A 21,414-nucleotide genomic window follows, 5' to 3' on the forward strand; every position below is an offset into this window, starting at 1 on the left:
GCTTTTAAACCAGCCATGTTTCACTTCTAAGGCCAATGCCTGTTATTCTGTTCTGCAAATCTTCCATACATTGAATCAGAAGCTTTTTCTTTCCCATAACAATATCCTCTGGCTTTTTCTTCTGTATCTATCTCCTCACTTTGGAGTGTAACTGTTTACAGACAGGTGAGTACCTGCCTTCCAAGCCCTGAAGCCTTGAAGTTCAGCAATTAGAATTTTTGGGGTTTTTTAAGTAAATAAGACCAGCAATTTTGCTCTGTGACACACCCTCAATTAAGTGTGTTTTTTCCTGCTGCTGGGAACTTCTTTGGCACTTTTTTTTGCCAGTGGCTGTGCTGTGTTTCTTCTTGGTGTTTATAAGAAACCACTGGGACATCCTGATGTATCACCTTTGGGGAAAGGATGGCAGGAATAAGCCCAGTTTCAGGGCAGAGCGGTGCTGCCCCTGAAAAGGCTGGGGCCCACCTGTGCAGGGCAGGGCTCTCCAAACAGTTGTGCCAGGCTGCAAAAGAGACTCCCTGAGAAAGTTCCCTGACATCCGAGGTAGATGGATGTGGTTTGGAGTGTGCATTGCAGGTGGAAGGGAAATCCTCTTCACAGAGCTTTCCAGATAAAGGAGAATTGGGAAATCTCTGGGAATCTCAGCCAAATATGTAGCATATGACCAAGGATTTCATACAGGCCTCCACCAGGAAATGAGGAACTTCCATCTGCAAAATGCAGGATGCTTCCTTTCATCAAGCTTTTTGCTGCACGCACATTCAGATTTTAAAACAGTTTAAAATGTCTGATCAGTTTCCTACCACTGAGAAAAAATCACAACTGACATATATATATGTATATATAGTGATGTCTATAGAGTGATGTAGTGTAGAGAAATGCAGCCCAGGCAGGACAGCACGTTCTTCTGGATGTCTGGCCAGGAGCCAAACCAGCCCTGAAGGTGCAGGAACTCTTTCCAGGGCTTCACTTTCCACACCGCTGTCCTGTGAACAGCCCGGACAGACCACAGAGCCGGATCCATCCCCACGTGAGGATTTCTTATGTCACATATTCTGGTTTTCTACTGTGTGACACTGAGATTGTTGGTGTAATTTGCTTCAATACGTACCTTTTTTTTTTTTTCTTTGCACATTAAGTAGAATCCTAAATCATGCTGACATGGGAGACAAATGAGAATAATTCTAATTATCTCTGGGGTTTCAAAGTGGAAAATTAAATTGCAGTGGTAAATATTTGACTTCAGCACTTGCCTCTGGACCCTTTCACCCGCTCTATTTTAAAGATTAACCTATGCTTCATATTTTCAATTCTCTCATTTGATGATGTACTCAGTATCTTTAACTCAAAGAAAATCTTTGGCAAACATAAATGGAACTCTTTGCTGGCTTAATTAGTTCAGCATATTAGCCTGTAATTCCAACAATTAATTCTAGTTCCATCATTACTCTTTTTAAAAATCTTTCTTCTTGGATTTCACTGAAAATGGATTTGGAAACAAATGACTATCCCTTTTACATTGTGTCTCAATTGAATAATAACTTAAATTCCCTGCCTCTTTCATTCAAGGATCTGAAAATATTTTCCAAATGTTGATGCAAAAAACATCAAATCCCCCACTGATGAGGGGATTACTGTTATCTTCAGATAAAGAAACTGAGGCACAGTGAGGCTAATTACTAGGATTATTTTGTTAGATTGATGTCATCCAAAAAATGGATAAATACTTAGTCCAAACAAAAAATGAGAGTAAGCTAGAGCTGTAACAGAGTTCAAAAACCAGTCACATACAATTGAATAAATCTGTGTGAAATTACTAATTTCTACATCATAAAGTTAATTTAACCAGAAATAATTTCAGGTTGCTCTATATTTGTAGGCATGAGACAAATCCTGCAGATGCCTTGAATATACAACTCTCTATCAAGGCAGCAATATAACTTAAAACTATATTGAAACAAATTTGAAAAATGAAGTATTCTAAAGCCCATTCAGCCCTGTCAATGTTAAGCACCCTGTTCAATTTCAATTTGAGCCCTAGCACATCCTTGATGATGCAGTTATTAATTACAGGACCAGAAGCTGGTTTGGTTCTCAGGCCGCTTACTTCATTCAGTTCACAGAACAGACAATACCAAAGGAATTTAAAAGAAACAAACAGACAAAAACCCCGACCAAGTTTTACTGTTCTTTAGTTTCCCATAGGATCCTTCTTCTCCCTCATCCCGGGGATGCACTGAAGAGAAAATGTCATTCATTTCAGAATCCTTTCTGTTTGTTCCCACAGTGAGCTCGCTCTCTCTCTCCCCTTGCCCCATCCCAGAGCTTATCACAGATTCGGAATGGAGAAATGTTTCAGTTAAAATTTAAAAAGAATTGGTGAACATGTCTGGTGGTTCAAAGCTGTGGTAAGTAGCCCTTCGGTGGTGTTGCAGGGACAGATCACGGAGCAAACCTTCACATAGCCAGAAGGCTCTCCCTTACATTTGAGAGTGTGAAATCAAAGAAGGGCCCTTCCCCTCTTCCTTTTTAATTTTGGAGACAGTGACACAGACAAGTATTCTATAGAAACTCAATTGAGCACGGTGCTGACACAAATTTATTCTAGTCTCGCATATTGAAAGCTTTAGTCTGCATTCAATGGTAAGGAAAAACCCACCCAAACTACTATAATACATAAAACAAGAAGCAATTTACTTTGCAATTAGCTTTATCTTTTTTTTCTGTGCAATTACTGGAGATGTTTAGATATGAGCTTTCTTCTTTACAAGCAGATTTTAAATAAAGAGCTTAATTATATGCTAAAAGAAAAATGTTTTCTCCCATGTTTTCTTCTGAAGCCTGCATTGAATACTTAATGCTCTGTTTATAAGAGTAAAATCTGCTGCTATGGATACAATGAGGTCAACACTTCAACATTATTATTTTACAGTGCTGTGTTAAAGGATGCGGTATAATAATATTTTTGTTGCACCAAAAATATCTTAGAAACTGCAATGTATTCTAAATTCATATGTAAAGTATTTTATTTGATATTTCTCTTTGAAGTAGGAATTATGACAAGGTCCAGAGTGGCAGCACTGAAGAAACACCTCACTTGTAATGGAACTTTACTCCCATTTTCCCCTGATGCTATAGAGTGTTTTACAAATATTAACTAAGCTGCACAAAAGTCCTATGATAATCCTCAAGGTGACCCCAAAAAGAAAAAGAAAGGTGTTTTACTTTTCACAAAGCATAGGGAAAGACTGAATAGCTTTTCCAAAAAAAAAGCTGCAATTTTCTACTTGTTCTGTGTAAAAGAAAAATGAGTAATGTCAATTTTTATCTCTCCTGCTTTTTGAAGAACTGCAGAACAATAAATTCTTTTAATTGAAAGAATAATGCTAAGGAATGTCTCCTCCAAACTGGCTGTTCAGCAGTTGAGTTAAATAGCCATTCTAACTCAGTTTTAAAATTGTCTTGCAAAAATACCTTCCCTATCAATTACTCAGTTTTTACTTTCTTTTTATCATCATATCATAATCCCTCTCATATTCCTACAACTTACAGCGTTCCAGAAAAGGCTACACAAAATAAAAAACAGCTCAACTTTTAAAAAGCTACACATAACACAAATACAACCAGTCTCCTTTCCTATATAGGCATAAAGAAAAATAGCAGAAAACCTAAGCCCATTTCTTCCTGTTACTGATCACATTTAAGATACTCATTACGTTGAATCTTTTACCTCTCTCTCTCTGCCTCTGTAGAAAAAAACTTCACTGATAAACCAGGTAACATTTCTCTGAAAAGCACAAACCAAAGTAAATCTGGGATTTCCAAAGAGCTCAAAATATTTTATTGTTCTGTCACTGGGCTAGAGCACAGTGAGAGCCTGACTGAAGGGAAAGGGGCTGGCGTTTCAACCCAATAATTTAATTTTCACAGAAACTGAACCCAGGAATGGTAACTATGGGTCCTGAATCTTCACAGCTGCACAGAAGCACAGCTAGTGGCAGGACAAGTCTCACAGGGCTCCTGCCCAAAAATCCTGGGGCTTTTTCTGTTTTTCGCAAACAAATTACTAGTGAAGAAGTGCCTGGCCTTATGGTGTGAGCAAAATCAGAGCCGTGAGGTCTCGGACCTGAATCTTTCTGCATTCTCCTCTGTGGCCTTGTTCAACTAACTCACTTTTTCCTGACAAATTTCCCATCTCTGACACACATGTTTCCTCAGGTGCCTATTGTTAGTACTCATTAGGGTTTCTTCAGTGCTCTAAAATAATATTTACAATATTTACAATATTGACAACATAAGCAGAGGTTTTGTTAGCCTTTTAGAATGATGTCCAAAATTGTTCTATATATTCTATATATGTTCTATATGTATTTTATTTTTCAAATTGTCTTTTTTTCAGACAAATGCTTTGAAATTATGGAGACATCTGAATGATCACTTTTACCCTCAACAACCTGTGATGGGTTGTTCTTCAACAAAAGATAGAAAAGTCTGAAATGCTGGTTTCCAAATAGAAGTGTCAAAGAACAAACTCAGTGATGACTTTAGGCCAAAAAAAATAATTCTCAACCTCAAAAATAAAACCAGCTCTTGATAACTGTGAAAGCAATTAAAAACTTGCTGATGAGAATAAAACTTCAGTGAAAAAGCAGAATCTATTAGCAGATGCTAGAAGTCTACAAGGCTGTTCAGCTTTTCTAAACAATAAGAAATTATTGAAAAGCTAGAAAACCCCCAACAAAGTCACTTAATTATAGATGACTGAATAAATCAAATTTTTAATCCTCTTAAGAAACTACTTCTAATACTTTTAATTTCTAGAAATGTATTGCAATTTTAAAAACTATTAATTTTTAAATATTGCGAAACAAGCTAAAATAATCAAAATTTCAAAACACAGTAGGAGCCAAATCCTGATGTGATTAATGAGGTTGTTTCATTAGCACCAGAACTTAAATCCAAATCTATAGCACTCAGCAACTGATTAAGTTATTGCAAAAATAGAATTTAGGGAAACAGAGAAATGATCCAATTGAAAAGACTTTCTTCAGTTATTATACATCCATTGGCAGGATCAAACATATCTTCCAAACTTGCTATTGATTGCAAAGTAACATCAAACGGGATCTAAAACAAACAAACAAACAAACAAACAGAAAAAAAAAACTGCATTAAGCTTACAGGTACGAAAAAATACATACATACAAATAGCTCCATATTAAAGCCAGATTTCTGACCCACACCAGTGAATAAGTTAGAAATACTCATTGCCTCTATAAAATCTGTGGTTAATGACAATTCTTGCAGGAAACTACTAAAACAGGATTAAGGGAAGGAAATTTCCATGAACAGCCTTGCTCCTGTTTGTCTGTAGGTAAAATGAAGATAGCAGACAAGAGCAGCAAGAATTACTAGTAATTTGGAAGGCTTTTCCTACAATCAGAAGTTGAAAGAATTGAGTTAACTGTAAAAGGTGAAATAGCAATGATAAACCAGTTTGTGTGTCCGTTGGACATGGACAACTATTTAGCTGACTTAGATACCAAGAAAAACTGACTAAAGGAAAAGACGCTTGGAACAGGCTAACAGGGAGGTTTACTTTTAATGGAATTATTTTATTTGTAAATTTACTTTTAAGAATGGAACTCCCAAAGACTATGCTTTATGATCTCCCTCAAGAGCATTGCTATTCATTAGCTTTAAAACCAAGCCAGCTGATCAATTTTTATTCTTAAAACATGAGCAGTCAAATAATTTTACATGAATAATTCAATAAAAATGCACTTTTCCTACTTAGAAATATAATTCAGTGCTGAATCAAAAGCACCATAAGACACATGAACAGAAAAAAGAGGATCAAAGAAGAGAAGCTGGAAACATGATAGGAGTTAAAGTGTGACAGCTCAGAGAATGAGAAAACAAATACCACAAATTAGAACTGAATTTGTCCAATTAATTCACAAGAAGACAAGCAACAAAGAAGTGCGTGATGGGGAAAAATTATGTAAAACTACCTATAAGCAATGTATCTGCTGCCTTCTCCTGCATGCACTGCATGCACTACTCTATGGTATGTGATGATCCCACTCTGAGCTTTCCACTTCTAGCCAAGAAGACTGGGCAATGCACACATACAGCTTATTTGAAAGTTTGGAAATACTAATTAGAAATAAGCTATAGGTAATGAAGTGCTGAATGCTCTATAAGTTCGGTGGGCTTCAGAGAGGAACGAAGATACTCAGCATCTTGAAGGGTGAGGCTTCACTTGCTCAACCAAATCTGCCATATCTGATAGGATCTTAGTTTGAAGTCTCTGTCTGAAATTTTGTGATAAAACCATTTTTCCACCTCTTCAAACATTTTAGCTTGTTGTGGCATTTAGCCAGAATAAAACAGAGCAGTTAACATCATAGTCTTACTGGAAAGATGCCACCGAATCTGCTCCCTCATTTTCATCATAGACCCAAAGAAAGAAGTAGGCAAAGTGAGGAGGGATTCATAAGAATTTAAAACAGGCCCAGGAGGCCGATGTGATTCTAAGGAAGCTCAGCTGTACCTTTTCCAGGTATCTGTCAAATCCCTCTGCCGTGGAGGATGTTTCAGTGGGATGTTTCAGTATGGCTTTGCAAAATGAATGTCTATGTATTTTGATGCATTGCTAAAGCCAGATTGAGTGATATGAAGGTTTGGGAGTCATTTGGGAGGGACCTTCAGGATGGATAACAGGCGTTGGCAATAATGGTGCAAAAGGGATGGTGTAAATAATGGTGTAAAAGGGATGTATGCACCCCTGGGTACAAGACTGCAGGTTGCACTGGACAGCATTACAAATTCTCTCTTCTATAATGGGCCCCTAGCCAAACTGTTCTGATAAGTCTTGTGATTCTCTTCTGGTAGGAAGAACTACCTGACTGGAAGAGTATAGTGGATGCCCTACCCATTATAATTCCATTGTGACCAATTACAGGCAAGATATCTGAGAATTAGCAGCAGGTTTGACGTGTTACTGTGGATTCCATAATCTTCCTTGGAGTTCCTTGAGCCCTGGCAGCTGTGGTCCTCTCCTGATCCCCACAAAGTGGCTGAGAAAGCTGAAGAGTAGTGCTGCCTGCTGCGGCCAGTTCCCATAGTCTCCTCTGGGATACTGACTACAACTGGGTGATGAGGTGAATACAACAGCATGGACAAAAAAATGGCACGCTATCTGTAAGGACATGTCATGGGCAAGGCAGAGAAAGCTAAAGAAAATAGAAGGAAAGCTTGAATAACTGCAGAAAAACACAGGAAATTGCATTTGGCAATTGCATCATGGAAATTCACTGGAGCCTGTGTAAACAATGACCAGAGAATGGGGGATAAACCAGATGAATCCATTGTGAGTGAGATTCATTTTTAATACATTTTTCTATGTATAAAAAGGTGACTTTAATGAACAGTGAAGATATTCACAGTTTGTAATCATGCACACTGGTATTTTATTTGTAAAGATGAAAAAATAAAACCCAAACAGAAAGCCCAACAAATGTATAAGAAAAAAATGGGAAGATTCTTAGTGGTATAATCCATGTTTCAGTTTAACTGAACAATTTCATTGTATAAAATGGATTTTTACTATTAATGAGAATAGCATACCTCAGTTAATGGCAAGGACAAGGCTGGAACAACAGACAGCAGTGCTTTGACTTCAGATAAACACCTTTTCACCATTTCCTAATGGTATAAAACAAGAAAAAAAATAATGCTTATCAGCCTCCTCTGATAAGCTAACAGATGGCTTGGCTTTACAAAATTTTTCAGAACAATCAAGTTTTAGGTTATTCTAGTTGAATTCACAGCAAAATAAACCTCAGCTGATGAATATAAATTTTGTGCAACACAAATAGTTGTGTTTGCTGTACAAACACAAGTGCCCAAACCTTGCAGTTTCTACTGAGGCAAAATTGCCCCTGGCTCAGGTATTAAATCCAGTGAGCAAGCATACTTTTGCTACGTGTTTACTGAAGACATTCTAAACAAACACTCTGACAAGATGATATTTATACACGGCGTGTTAATCTTATTAGTATTCTAAACATTGTTTTTCCAATTACTGACATATATTAATGAAAGTTTGAGCAAAACCCTTCAGGTAATCAGAAACACCCGCTAACGGACAGATCTGTCTACCCTCCTGAAAACACTGTGATTGGCCAAAACGTCATCTGTTCTCCAAGCTGGTCAAAATACAGCCTGGTAATAATGGCACAGTGCACAACTGTCACTGTTTCACAGCATCCATCAGACAAAATGACAGCCCCTACATCATTAATCATTTCATATAATAGATATAAAGAGAATCCTGTCACATGATAAATGTCTCCCACTTTGAAAATAAACGTCTACTTTGCCTTGGCATTTATCAAGCAGCAGTTATGCTGTGGCAACATTCTATTCCAATGACATTATCTCAAGCAGAGCACATGGAAAATTCTGAAATTACCTCTTTTGTGCATGTATGTGGGGGGAGTTATTTGGTTGCGGACCATATTCAGCCTTGCTAATAAAAAGAAAAGAGGAAAGTGGCGTAGAGAAAATGAAAATAAATTCACTGCCAGTTTTAGTCTTCTTTTAATAATGTTATTAGAAGTTTCTTATTTCAGAAACCATCACTACCCATTATGTATTGAAGATCTGTAACTGATTTTTAAAAAGCACTTTTGGGTTGATTGCCATGCTAATTTAACACTATGCCAAGCATTTCCAGTTGTAGATTACTATAAATTAGGCATCAATTTTCAAATCTATGTACCTGAAGATGTAGGCTTTATTTTCAAGTGGAAGGTTGAAGATGCCTGATATTTTTTGTAAAGTGACAAGCAATAATAAAGAAAAGAAAAAGTTAAAAAATAAATGAAAAGTGAAAATATTTCAACATTTCTTGAAAGGGGTGAGGGAAATTTAATCATTTATGTCTGCCTTCCAAGTTACCTGTCATTTATTTCCCAAAAAGACATCTTAAATAAATGGCTGTCAGACATATTTAAGAGCAGAACTGTTCTTACTTACTTCTGTTTTTTCATCAAGATGTATTTTTGCAACATTCATTTGGGATTTTTTTGAAGGATTTCTTTTCAAAGTTTCACTTTCTTCAAGAAAACTTGCAGATTCTGAAGCTGAAGACAAACTTTTAGAACTTTGCATCAACATTTCTACTTGCTGCTTCAGATTAGATAATTTATCCCGTAAAGAAATAATTCTGAAAGAAAACGAGATTTCTCATTGTTGCTGTTACAAAAGAACAATATTTGTTGTTTTGAGGCTATATTTAAAATGTCCTGGCTTTTATTACATATTGATTAGGTTCTAAATTTTCTTTCATTTCAAGGAATAATTTTACAAAAAGAAGTTTTCCATTTAAGAAAGTGGAATTATGAGATGCATTATTTTTTAGCCTTAAAAATGATATGAAGAAGTATTTTAAGTACAGCTCTCTAATGAAAGATTTTCTCATCCAACCAGCACAAAGTGGGCTGACAGCCTAGGTGGCTGGGGCTGCATTTCTTCTTGGTCTGTTATTGCTTCCCCTCCACCTGCTCAGCAATTCCAGAAATTTTGGAGCTGGATAAGTGGCAAGGAAGAAGTAATGAAAAACACCGTAGGATGTAAAATGAAGGGCTGAGTCTGGGGCTACAATTGAGACGAATTCTTCCATGCTCAGAGTTGTAATATGGGATGGAGAAAGTAGCTGATCCAGTGACAGAATGGAAATAAATGCTGGGACTGCCTCTTATATTTGTTTGTTTTTTCTTACAGTGCTATGGCAGTGTAATATAATTAGCCTGTGTTATTCAGATCTTTAAGAACCAAACCTAAATGCTAATGTACTGAAAGGGCATATGTTTGAATGGGTTTAATGCTGTGTACAACATCTTACAGTTCTTATAGTGAAAAATCTCTGAAAAGCAAAAATGTATGTTTTTAAAGACTTAGAGCTCTTCAATACTTTGTACTTTATTTTCTCTCATCCTAAATGGATGACTGATCTCTAATATAGCATGAAATAACAGGATAAAGTCAGTGATTATTTACTTAGCCAATGGAATCCACAAGTAGCCTGAAAACACAGACATTGAACTGAAAGTCTTGACATTGCTAATCTTGACAGGCTCTGTATTATAAGCATAAAGCAGCAAAACCTGTAAAAGAGATGGAATAGGTATATATAGTATATATATATACTACTATAATATAGTATGGTATAGTAGACCTATTTCAGTAATGCTAGATTATAATAGCTATCAAATACAGTCTACTGATGAAAATTTAGATAACTGACTTTGAAAAAAAGGGAGGAATGTCGCTACACATGGATTCATACTGTCCTCAGTTTTTACAATTGCTAAAACAATTTAATTATGGAAATAATTTAAAGGAGTTTGAAAATCAGTTATACCCTATACAACCACCACCAAAATCCTAGTCTGTCCTGATCTTGGTCAATCAATTCCACTTAGGCTCATGTCCAAAGCTCCAACTTCAGGTAGGCTGAACAGAGAGTTTTTACTGAATTTCCAAAGGCCCTATGTAATTAGTTACATTTGCTAACAGCCTTGTGCATGGCTGTCATCATACTAGGTTTAAATCCATGAAGTGCCCATAACTCACCAATCTAATAAAGCTGTATCAGTATATGAGAACAAGAAAATGAAATAGAATTCTCTCATCTTTCACTGAATTGATTTGCGATTATTACTGAAAATATGCTTCCTAGTGGTAGCTGAATATTTTGACTATATGAAGAATGTCAAGAATATGGCATTCATATATTATTTGTTTTCAAGAGCTGTCTCTGGATCTCTAACGATCTGTAAGGTGATGCTAAAGTAGCCGGCAAAACTATATTGAAAAGTACTTTATTTGCACTAATTACACAGGGTTTCTATCAGCTTACTAATAGAGATCAAAAGGATCTAGTGGAAATTTTGACAATGATCTGCTATGCCAACAGTTTTGGAAATCATGGATTTCTATTGCAGTAGCAGACATTTTACCTACATGCTGTTCCCTTGTTTTAAAATAAAACAAATTCCATGTCCTAGTCCCTTGCTTTCCTTCAATGCTCTAATCTCTCTCGTCTTTCATGTTTAGTCTGACTTCTTAGGGAACAGAGGTTTACAAAATCCCATTTTCCCTGTATATTTATATCTTTGCTTTTCTGACAGTGTCCCACCAAAGGGTATTGTTTGAATGTATTGGTTAGCTCTAACCAAACTTAAAGAGTTAAGGTCAAGAAGTGGGCCCATGTGAACCTCATGAGGTTCAACAAGGTCAAGTGCAAGGTCCTGCCACCTGGGTTGCGGCAACCCCCAGTATCAATACAGGCTCCCAGGACAAAAGGATTGAGAGCAGCTGTGCAGAGGAGGACCTGGGGGTACTGGTGGATGAAAAGCTGGACATGAGCTGACCAATATGTGCTTGCAGCCCAGAAGGCCAATCATATCCTGGGCTGCATCAAAAGAAGCATGGCCAGCAGGTTGAGGGAGGGGATTTTGCCCCTCTGCTCTGTTCTGGTGAGACACCACCTGGAGTGCTGTGTCCAACTCCAAAGCCCACAGCACAGGAAAGACATGGACTTCTTGGAGTGGGTCCAGAGGAGGACCACAGAAATGATCAGATGGATTAAACATCTCCCTTATGAGGACAGGCTGAGCGAGCTGGAATTGTTTGGCCTGGAGAGGAGAAGGCTCCAGGGAGAGCTTATTGCAGCCTTTCAGTACTTGTAGGTACTGGAGGTTTATAAGACAGATGGGAACAGACTTTTTAGGAGGGTCTGTCGTGATAGGACAAGGGGTAATGGCTTCAATCTAGAAGATTTAGAGTACAGATAAGGAAACAAATTTTACCATGAGGGTGGTGAAACAATGGAGCAGGTTGCCCCATCCTTGGATACATTCAAGGTCAGGTTGGACAGGGCTCTGAGCAACCTGAATTAGTCGAAGATGTCCCTGTTCATTGCAGGGGGGTGGGACTAAATGACCTTCCAACCCAAACTGTTCTATGATTCTATAATTCTAAGACATCAAGGACCTGCAAAAGGCATGAACACAACATGGCCTGGAAGCTCTATATGGTCAACAAAGTCTTTCTTTGGCCTGCCACCAAAAAACTGTCGGGCATTCTGTTTGTCCTACATAGCAGGTTTGTGGCAGACTAAATAGATAGCCTCTGCTGTCCAGCTTGCCAATCAGCATATGTATAATTCAATAAAAAGCTGATCAGTCAGAACACAAATATGCATTGGAAATGAGACCTAATTTTTCCAGTAGCTAAGGAACTGCCTTGGTATAGTTATACCTTAGTCTCTGTATCGTTTGATGGCTTTGCCAGGGAAGGAATGTACCACTGAATGTTAATTTCCTTATCTGAAGCATTTGCTGCCCTGCTCTCCCTCTGAATGTCTGCTTCTGTGATGACAGAAACTAGAGAAGCTGTTCTCACATGTGACGTATTTGATGTAGTTCCAGTAATTTCAAGAGACATCTGAAAAACAAAAGAAATTTTTTAATTGTATTTTTTCTAGTGTAACATGCAGAATCTGCTATAATCTAGTGTTTACTAGAATCAGAATGACTTTCACTCCTGCACAAATATGTGCTTATTTAGATAAATGGGTAATTTTAAAAGGTGTCCATTTTAGCAAGTTATGGCTTTTCAAAGTTCACACGATGAGACACTTCTAAAGGTAATGCAAAGGACCTCTGGTCTGACTTAGAGACACCTAGAGTAACAATGGTTATTGCCTTTGACTTACCTTCCTTATGGCATTATGTTTTTTGCTAAAATATATTATTTGACATGCCAACCGTTCAAAATTTAGTGCTGAAAAAGTAATTTGTCTGCTACACATATTGATAATTAAAGCAGTAATATGAATGCTAGACTAATGCTTTAGTTATGTTTATCTATTTGTTTTCTCATTAGCTGTGCAACTAACAAAGGGTGATACCTACTGAAAATTCAATCATTTAACTTGTGAGGATTTGTCATATGTCATATTTGCTAAAATGTATATGTGACATTAGCAGGCTATTCATCAAATAGTTACTGTCTGGCCATCATTTACCAGGGAAGCGATGGAGGAATACTGTCAACCAACATTCATTGATGAGTAAAAGCCTTTTTTAAAGTTGTAAAATATTGTATTTAAAGGCTGAACCAATGCTATACCATTTCTACTTTTTGAAGTGGTATGCAGATCTGCAAAGAACAGAGGAGGCCAAACAGTGACATTTTAGGAGAATGCTGAAGCTACTTGAAAAGGTTGTTAGTGTCTCCATTATTAATTCCAAAATACGGATACTGAAAACGGCAAAGTTCTTTTTTAATTTTGCATGTTCATTGCTGAAAAAACTGCAGAATTTTACCCACTTTATTTTCAGGAAATGCAGCTCATGACTGATACAAGGCAGTAAGTCTAGGTGAGCAGAAGACGGATTTTTCATGATGATATAATCTTACTTCATAAAGTCAGCTTCCATCCCTCATCATTATATAGTACAAGTGAAGATAAAGATGAAGTCATGCATTTGAACATATGGATATACCTTCAGTATGGCATGAAATAATCAACTGGGGATAGTCCATGCCACAGAGACTCTAAACACTGAGGCAGGGATAATTATCCTGCTAGCATGGAGTGTGAACAAAATTACGAGAAAACACATATGTGGAGGTGGGAACAACCTAATTTATGCTGTGCCCCTGAACTACAGCTCTTAAAAGTCCATTTTACTCTATATATTTCTTTCTAAAATGTGTGGTATGTTTTCTTTTTCAGTGAACTGCATCTTTTTTTATTTACATCATATTGAATCCTTTTGAGGAAGGATATTACAACTACTCTTGTCAAACTGTGGGTTGCTGAATTACATACATAAATATTTATCTATTCAACTTTCTCAAAAGCCTGAAAATAACAAACTGTCTCAGGTAAGTGTTTTCAGTCTTATATATTATCATGGAGTGGAATAAAAACCAAGCATCCAAAATGTAACAGGGCACACAATTTTAATTACAGCCTTCTTAATGTAATTTGAATTATTCGTTCAGAAGAGCTGGAAAAAAACTTTTGAGTCAAAAATAGAATTACAAAGACACATGTAAGTGAAACAACCTTGTAAAAAATCATTCTTTCAAAAATTATGTCTATTTGTACTGTTAAAAATCCCAGCATCAAATTACAAAAACATTTTAAAAATAACTTATATAGCCTTCTGAATAGTTAAAGCTTCTAAAAATGTTGTGATAAAAATCAATGAAGCTTAGAATTAAAAAAAAAATAAGAGCTTTATGCTTGTTAGCTGTCTACAACAGTGAAGCTAACACATGATTATGCAGCTTGCACCTGTCACGAACATGACAGTGAGCTCTGAAGCTTATTATTCTAGGATAGTGTAATACTAATTATGTCAAAAGAAGAGCAGACAGAGTAAAATAATTTTTGATATACGATGGCTGTTATAAATGTCACATACCATATATTTACAATTTATTCAGTGGCACAGTCAGCTCTTTGTTGGGAAATGAGTAATGATATGCTGTCCAACACTGCAGAAAGTTCACCAACTCTAGAAGAATTACTTTCACAAAAGTATTTTAATTCATTTTTATAAGATAACAAGTTCTCACTCCTCAAGACTCCCCTGTCTCCATCTAATACTGAACATAATTGGTAAAAAAATAAACCATGGAGAGTAACCTGTCATTTTAATTTTTTAGTATTAGGATAATTATTAATGTGAGAAGTGGGATGGAGAAAGTTGGAATACAATTATTTTTACATTGAATATTCAAAGACTTTTACCATTCAATATTCAACATATATGCCACAGTCAGGTAGACTCCAGAATTCCAATTCAAGACTTCTCTGAGTAATATAGTCTGAGCTGCCCACATTTCAAAGCTCAAATAAGTTGTTCACAAGGCAGAGGTCTAAAAAGGTTGATTTTCTAGCCAGCTGATTATCAGTGAAAAAAACTGGCACACAAGGCCTTCAACAAATTTTGATAAAATATAAATTTTGTATTTTTTGAAAATCTTGTTTTTATTATAGACCAAATTAACAATATAGAGGCTTGTACATACAAATTACAAAACAAACAGGACATTTTTGGTATGAAACATGGAGATCTACAAGATTAAAACACTCAGTCCTACCAAATAACATAACAAACTTAATTAACTAATAATGAAATCTTCTTAAATATCATTCTGCTTAATTTTCTAAGGTCTACATACACTGGACATGGGATAGAGATCATTTTTGCAGGAATAAATAACACAAGGATATTTGCATTTGTTAACTAAGTTCTTCACTGCTTGCACGGGATTTTGGTTTTGCACTGATCCTCTGCATAATGAAATGCATTCTTCTGTCGTGCTCTCTGAAATACCATATCTTAGCAAAATGCAAGTATAATACATACTTTTGAAACATCAGTAAGAAAATAAGTACCTTTGAAGATTCAGAATCACCAAGTTGCAATTCTACGTCATGTAGCTCTTCTGGGAAATTCTCAAGACAACACATTGAATATTCAAACAAATGCTTTTTAAGAAATGAATGCATTTCTGCTATGCGTAGAACAATCCCTGTGTCAAAAACAGAACTAAGGTGTCCATCTCTTGCAGAAAATGATCCAGGTCCTGAGTTAGGGGCAGCCATGAAAAGAGATTTTTATTACATCATCATTTGCAATTAAAAAGTAAGGTTTCTGCAGCTACTAAATTTTGAAAAGATAGTAAAATATTTAAATCGATTCAATATCAAACAAATGCCTTTCCAACAGCTATACTGATTGTCCGTAAATATGATAAGTTATGCTATTCATATTGTGATTTTTCACTGGATATCTGATAATGAAACAAGCTCTGTCTAGACATTATAACGTAGCATAAAATGGGAGGTGCAGTTTCAAGGTTTTGGTACTTAAATTTAGATGTGTAAGCATAAGTATGTTCACTACATGTCTATGCACCCACCCACTGGAATAAATGCATATTTATTCAAAAGAAGCTGTAAGAGCTCTTAGGACCCTAATTTAGACAGCTAGTGGCTGATCAGCTGAGTTGCTCCTTAGACTCCTTCATTAATAACTACAGCTGAGATATACATGCACATTTTGACACCTGCTTGTAGAGATCTTACTGTCCTTACAGCTCTGTGGCGAGGTAGAAGACTTTTCTCTCATTTGGTGCAGCAAGGAAAAAACCCAACCGCCTATGAAATTATTATTTTTATAGTTGCTAAGTTTCACTCTAGGCAGCACGTAGATGTACAATCTAGTTCTGTTCTCACCTATCACCTGTCTCACCTGCTTGATATAGAAGTTGTCACTTCTATATCAAGCAGCTGGCCATCAGATATGGATTTAGAGTATTAGGCCCTGAAATTAATGGATTCTCACTCAGCTTGAAAGGTCCTATCTATTACCATCTTTTGTTTACAGTGAACTAAACCAAGTATGTACATAACATCTGGGGGTTTAGTCAAAACACATTCAATAATGCTCAGCCTTCCCATTTAAACTACACTCAATTCTCACAAACAGGCCCCCAAACTGAACAGATTTATCTCTGATGTGACTTAAGTCTTCTATCTAGAACTAAAAATAAATATAGATTATGAATTTAAAAAAAAATGCTTCAGATATAGTAGTAGCAATTAAGTTTTGAGGTATGTTTTTCCTAGTATTATGAAGGCTTATGAATAATTATGAATAAAAGGTAATATCCTCACTCACAACACTTGTAAACTGTCATAAATCTTTATTTCAGTGAATATTATTTTGCATTTATATGATTTAAATGAACTCAAAATGAGATTATCTCAGATTCTGGCCTCTGAATCTGACACTGTTGGCTCCCAAGAACAATATCTCACCTATGGCAGTTTTCTAAAAGGAAGAAAAAATTCATACCAAATAGAAGGCTTGTGTTGTAAAACCTTTTTAAATAATTGTAGTAGCGAATTAAGTGAGCCCATGTTATTGTATCTTTCTTCTGTCTGGCCTTGGTGGTAAGACTTTCTGTTCCTTCACTTTGGCTCTGCTTGTCTTGTATGATTTCCTTGTTTTCAGTAGAAAATGCTTTGGGACTTTCAGAGACAACATTGTACCCATCTGCAAATCCAAGAACAGTTCAACAGTACACGTTAAATGGATGGCTGTAATTCCAAAGCTATTTCTGCCTTGTGTTGGAATTCACTAATCTGTAACTGAAAATGTAACTTGTGAACCTGGTTATGTTTTTTGTAAGAGGAAAATTCTTTCTATTCTGCATCAATATTAGGTGAACTAGTAAAGAAAACATTTCTCAGATCACAGCCAGGAATCTGACTGGCCCTTGCAAGAAGCTAAAAGAGGTAGAGAGTAAACTGCTCTCTCGCTCTCTCTCTGAATTAAAATATAAACCCTTTATTTCTATATATTGTTCGACAGCAGATATTTACTACATGGAAACAATACTTATTGGCCTGAACTCAGAACAGTTAGGTCCTCTGAAATGTTTACTGTTCACTTTAAACCAGTCCCTTGTAGATATTAAGCACATTATCAAGTATTCTTCACTATGGACTACAAAAAAAAAATAATGTTTTTTGTGCTGTCTAAAAGTTATACTTATGCCAGAAGAGGGAAAAAAAATCAGTACAGTTATCAGTATATCACTGCTTATATGCAATATTGGCTTACTGTATTAGCACATGGACCTCTCACAAGCATACACAATTCTTCTGCTCTGTTTCTCATTCCAAATTGAACAAACATTATGTTACAGTGAGATTCCTAATAGTAAACTTCCAGAAAATAATTATGTGTGCTTCTACAAAAACTGAATGTCTCCATTATTCCTGATATTTCACTGTCAATTGGAAAAACAGCATTTAGTTAAAATGGCCACATTGTTTATAGATGAAACTTAAACAATGTGTTTCACTAATGGTTTTACAGAAAATATTTAGCATGCTGTGCTGATCATTTCCATTTCAATTTACCTTTATATATTTTGTCCTACTATTGCTTTTCTATATTTTCTATTATTTGTATTACCTAACAGAACTATCAGGAGAAACACCTGCTGCATTTGCTAAAAGAAAAAAAATGATGTGTAATTATATGCAATGGAGCTAGTACAAAACAATCAGATTGATGGAGAGACTTAGCATACAACACTTGTTTTCATAAACCAATCAAAACACATATGTTCAAGCACTGTACAGTAAGCAGACATTGCTCAGCTCTGCCAGCAACTATCAGGCAGAACAATTCAATCTTTGTCAGTCAGTCACTTGGCATGATTGAAATTAAGCCACTGAACCAAATTTTTAGCACTAAATTAATGCCTTATTATTTTGCCTTAGTGTTTATATAACATCCGGCAACCGTTATCCCAGAATTCCTGGTTCTGCTGATTATTTTTTTTTAATCAAAACTTCCATTTCGTCAACTCCACTAGCTGTAATATAAATGCAGAAGTTGGAAATAAACCAGGCAAAGGCAAATTCTGCCAAGCTAATGGAAGCATCTCTAAATTATAGTCCATTCGACTGGGAAGACAGTGATTATTTTTTTATATTTTACTGCCTTTGACTTTTAGAATACAGTACCCAGGCAGATAACTTTGCAAGAGTCTGGATTTGTTGGTTTTGGTGTTTGGGCTTTGGTTTGATGATGGGGTGGGGGGTTTTTTGGGGAGGTGGGCAGGGAGAGACAAGCTATTCAACACCAACATGTCTTTGCAAAATCAAAAGAAAAACTGAAACTCTCCAAGGAAAAGCTAATAGGCGTAAGGAAAAAATCTGTTCTAAATCGGTGTTGACTGATAGGGTGGCCAAGAGCTACTCTAGAAGTCTGGGGAAGTGCTGTGACAAAGGTCCCTCTGTTTTTCTAAAAGTATGGCAACATGGGCACTTTGTCTTTCTGAGCCACAGTATGCAAACAATGCAATTTTTCTTGACATTGAACGCACACACAGGCCGATATTTAAAGACCCACTAGATCTAGCCAATACTTTGTACTGCTATGAAGGGTGAGGATTTTGCCTTTGCTTTCCAAATTTGACTTAAATTTTTTTATAAATGAAAATTAGATATTAAATATACTAGTAGATTGCAAGGCATGTATATTTTATTATTATTTAATGTTCTAATATTACTAGGTATAAAGGAATACCAGATAAGAAATCTCTGTACGAAGCAACAAGATCCATGGAAGCAAATTCCGGGATTTTCTGTTGCACTGCATCCTCCATGCTGTGTTCTTTAACACTCTTCATTCCAATTAATAGCTGAGAAGCAAGCACAGCTTCACTAACCTGAAAAATAATTTTTCTTTTATTCAGAACCAGTTCTCTACAATATTTATATAGATTTTAAAATCTGAGAGTAGCAAGACGATGACAAAAAATTAATTACTCAACCTACTATATTTTTAGAAGTCAGGAAAATATTCTATTTCTTTCTGACATATTGTACATACTATACTTAAATAAATCATTACTACTGACAGCTTAATTACTACATAAGTGATTTCAAATCAGATATCCTCACCTGGATGCCACTGATGTCTACCCACGTGTCAAATACATGTGCACACATATCAGGCAGTGTGCTGTTTTATTTGCACTGAATCAAAGTTGAAGTAAACAGAGTCAGAGCTGTCCAGGAGAGATTAAATGCACTACTCGGAGCGTGTCCATTTTAATTTCCTCAAATAAGACCCATGCCAGAAATTTCAGGAAACATTAATTCTTGTCTTGTTTGCTTGTGTAAGTAGCATAAAATGAAATTTAAAAAACCCCAAAATTACATCTTCAGAATATTGCACCAACCTGTGTAGCTGCTCTTACTGCAATCCAGGCTTGTGCTCTGTAGCCTTCTGATTTCAGGGTGTCCTCAGGAGAAGAGCGTTCTCCAAAAGAAGTCTAAAATTATACACCAGTTCACAATAGGATTCTAAATGTTTTATGGTAAAATATATCTTAAATATAGAAAAAGTCCTCCTACTTTCAGAACTACTGTTTTATTTGCAAGTTGTAAAAGTCAGCATTGATTTTAAATCCAAGGCTTAATTGCTAAAATTGAAAAAAATTATCCAGAGCATACTAATTGGCTGCTCCTGATACTTCAACAGGGTTAAAGCCTTTCATATTTCTCATGCTGTCATCCATATTTGTACTGAAAAATTGAAATCTGGTAAAATATAAATATTACTACTTAAAAATCAGGTTTGAATGTTATGCTTCCTTTGCAAGGTAAAAATTAATTAGTGCATAATCAGAAATGAGAACACTGTCTGTTCTGTTTCTTCCTATTTTATACCAAAAACATTTTTAAATGTTACCATTTTATGCAACAAACATGAGAAACAACATCAAACAAGATAAAATTCCACTGCTATATGATTTCTTTGTGTCATTTTTTAGTAGGATTTTCAGTATCAGTACGATTTATAAGTCACTGTAAGTAAGAGTCTAGCAAGGTGCAAAATGTTCTAAGAGAAATATATTTCCTGCTTTGAAGAGGACGCTACGCAAAAGATAGAAAACATACGTTTGATTTGGAAGGCAACATCTTAGCTGGCTGTGACACATCCTCATTATTTGTGGCAAAATGCAAATACAATAGTGCTATTTCAAGGTATGATCTTCTTATTAACCTGTAAGAAACAACACACAGATCAATCAATGTTACTATCAAAGTTAGCATTACAGTGATATAATCTGACTCCTCCATAAGACTATACAGACAGCATCACCAAATAAATCATTCATCCAGCCCTCATCATCTACTCAAGTGTACATTCTTTTAGAAAGATCTTGTGATCCGGTTCTAATGTGTTAGCAAGTGTAAAACATCGCTATGGTACGCTTAACAAATAACACATTGGCTTAGGAGTATGTCAAAATAAATTGCATTATGTGCAACAAACATTCCATGAATAAATTGCAACTATTTAGTGAGAAAACTGCAATTCTGCAAGAGAAGTGATCTTTCTGTACATAATCTGTATGGGTTCCTCTTCCTTACCAAAGTTAAGGCATATATCCATTGTCCTGGTTTCCCTGAAACATGGGTGGCTGAAATTGGGTATGGGCCTTAGTCAACCTCTTCCAAGAAACAGCAAAAATACCCAGTGACCAAAACAGTCTTTCATTTCTTTATTGGCCTCAGCTGATAAACCTTCTGAGTTCTGTACCAAAATACTCCACATCTTCAGACAGACTGTGCTCACCAATTCCTGTTCTCCTTTTATTGAACTTCCTTCTCCCTTCAGTTATTTTTACAGTAATATTATAAACCAGGCAAAAATCATAGAATCATAGAATGGTTTGGGTTGGAAAGGACTTTAAAAGGTCATCTAGTCCAACCCTCCTGCA

At 36.0% G+C, this 21,414-nt stretch overlaps 1 protein-coding gene across 1 annotated transcript in view; it reads right to left on the reverse strand.

Annotated features, from left to right (window-relative positions):
* Positions 1–2,722: 2,722 nt before the first annotated feature.
* The window catches only part of CFAP54 (cilia and flagella associated 54), a 110,806-nt gene continuing 92,114 nt past the window's right edge, over positions 2,723–21,414 (reverse strand). Inside the window, exons 60-69 of the mRNA XM_014963298.1 lie at positions 20,588–20,693; positions 19,867–19,959; positions 19,209–19,350; positions 16,959–17,159; positions 15,494–15,684; positions 12,334–12,519; positions 10,069–10,175; positions 9,046–9,235; positions 7,633–7,710; positions 2,723–5,127 (exon numbers count right to left, since the gene is read on the reverse strand). Of these exons, the coding sequence (XP_014818784.1) occupies positions 5,008–5,127; positions 7,633–7,710; positions 9,046–9,235; positions 10,069–10,175; positions 12,334–12,519; positions 15,494–15,684; positions 16,959–17,159; positions 19,209–19,350; positions 19,867–19,959; positions 20,588–20,693 (1,414 nt within the window). The 3' untranslated portion in view covers positions 2,723–5,007. The remainder of the gene's footprint in view (positions 5,128–7,632; positions 7,711–9,045; positions 9,236–10,068; positions 10,176–12,333; positions 12,520–15,493; positions 15,685–16,958; positions 17,160–19,208; positions 19,351–19,866; positions 19,960–20,587; positions 20,694–21,414) is intronic.

The sequence above is a fragment of the Calidris pugnax genome, unplaced genomic scaffold, assembly GCF_001431845.1.
Source record: "Calidris pugnax isolate Ruff unplaced genomic scaffold, ASM143184v1 scaffold44, whole genome shotgun sequence".
Classification (NCBI taxonomy): Eukaryota; Metazoa; Chordata; class Aves; order Charadriiformes; family Scolopacidae; genus Calidris; species Calidris pugnax.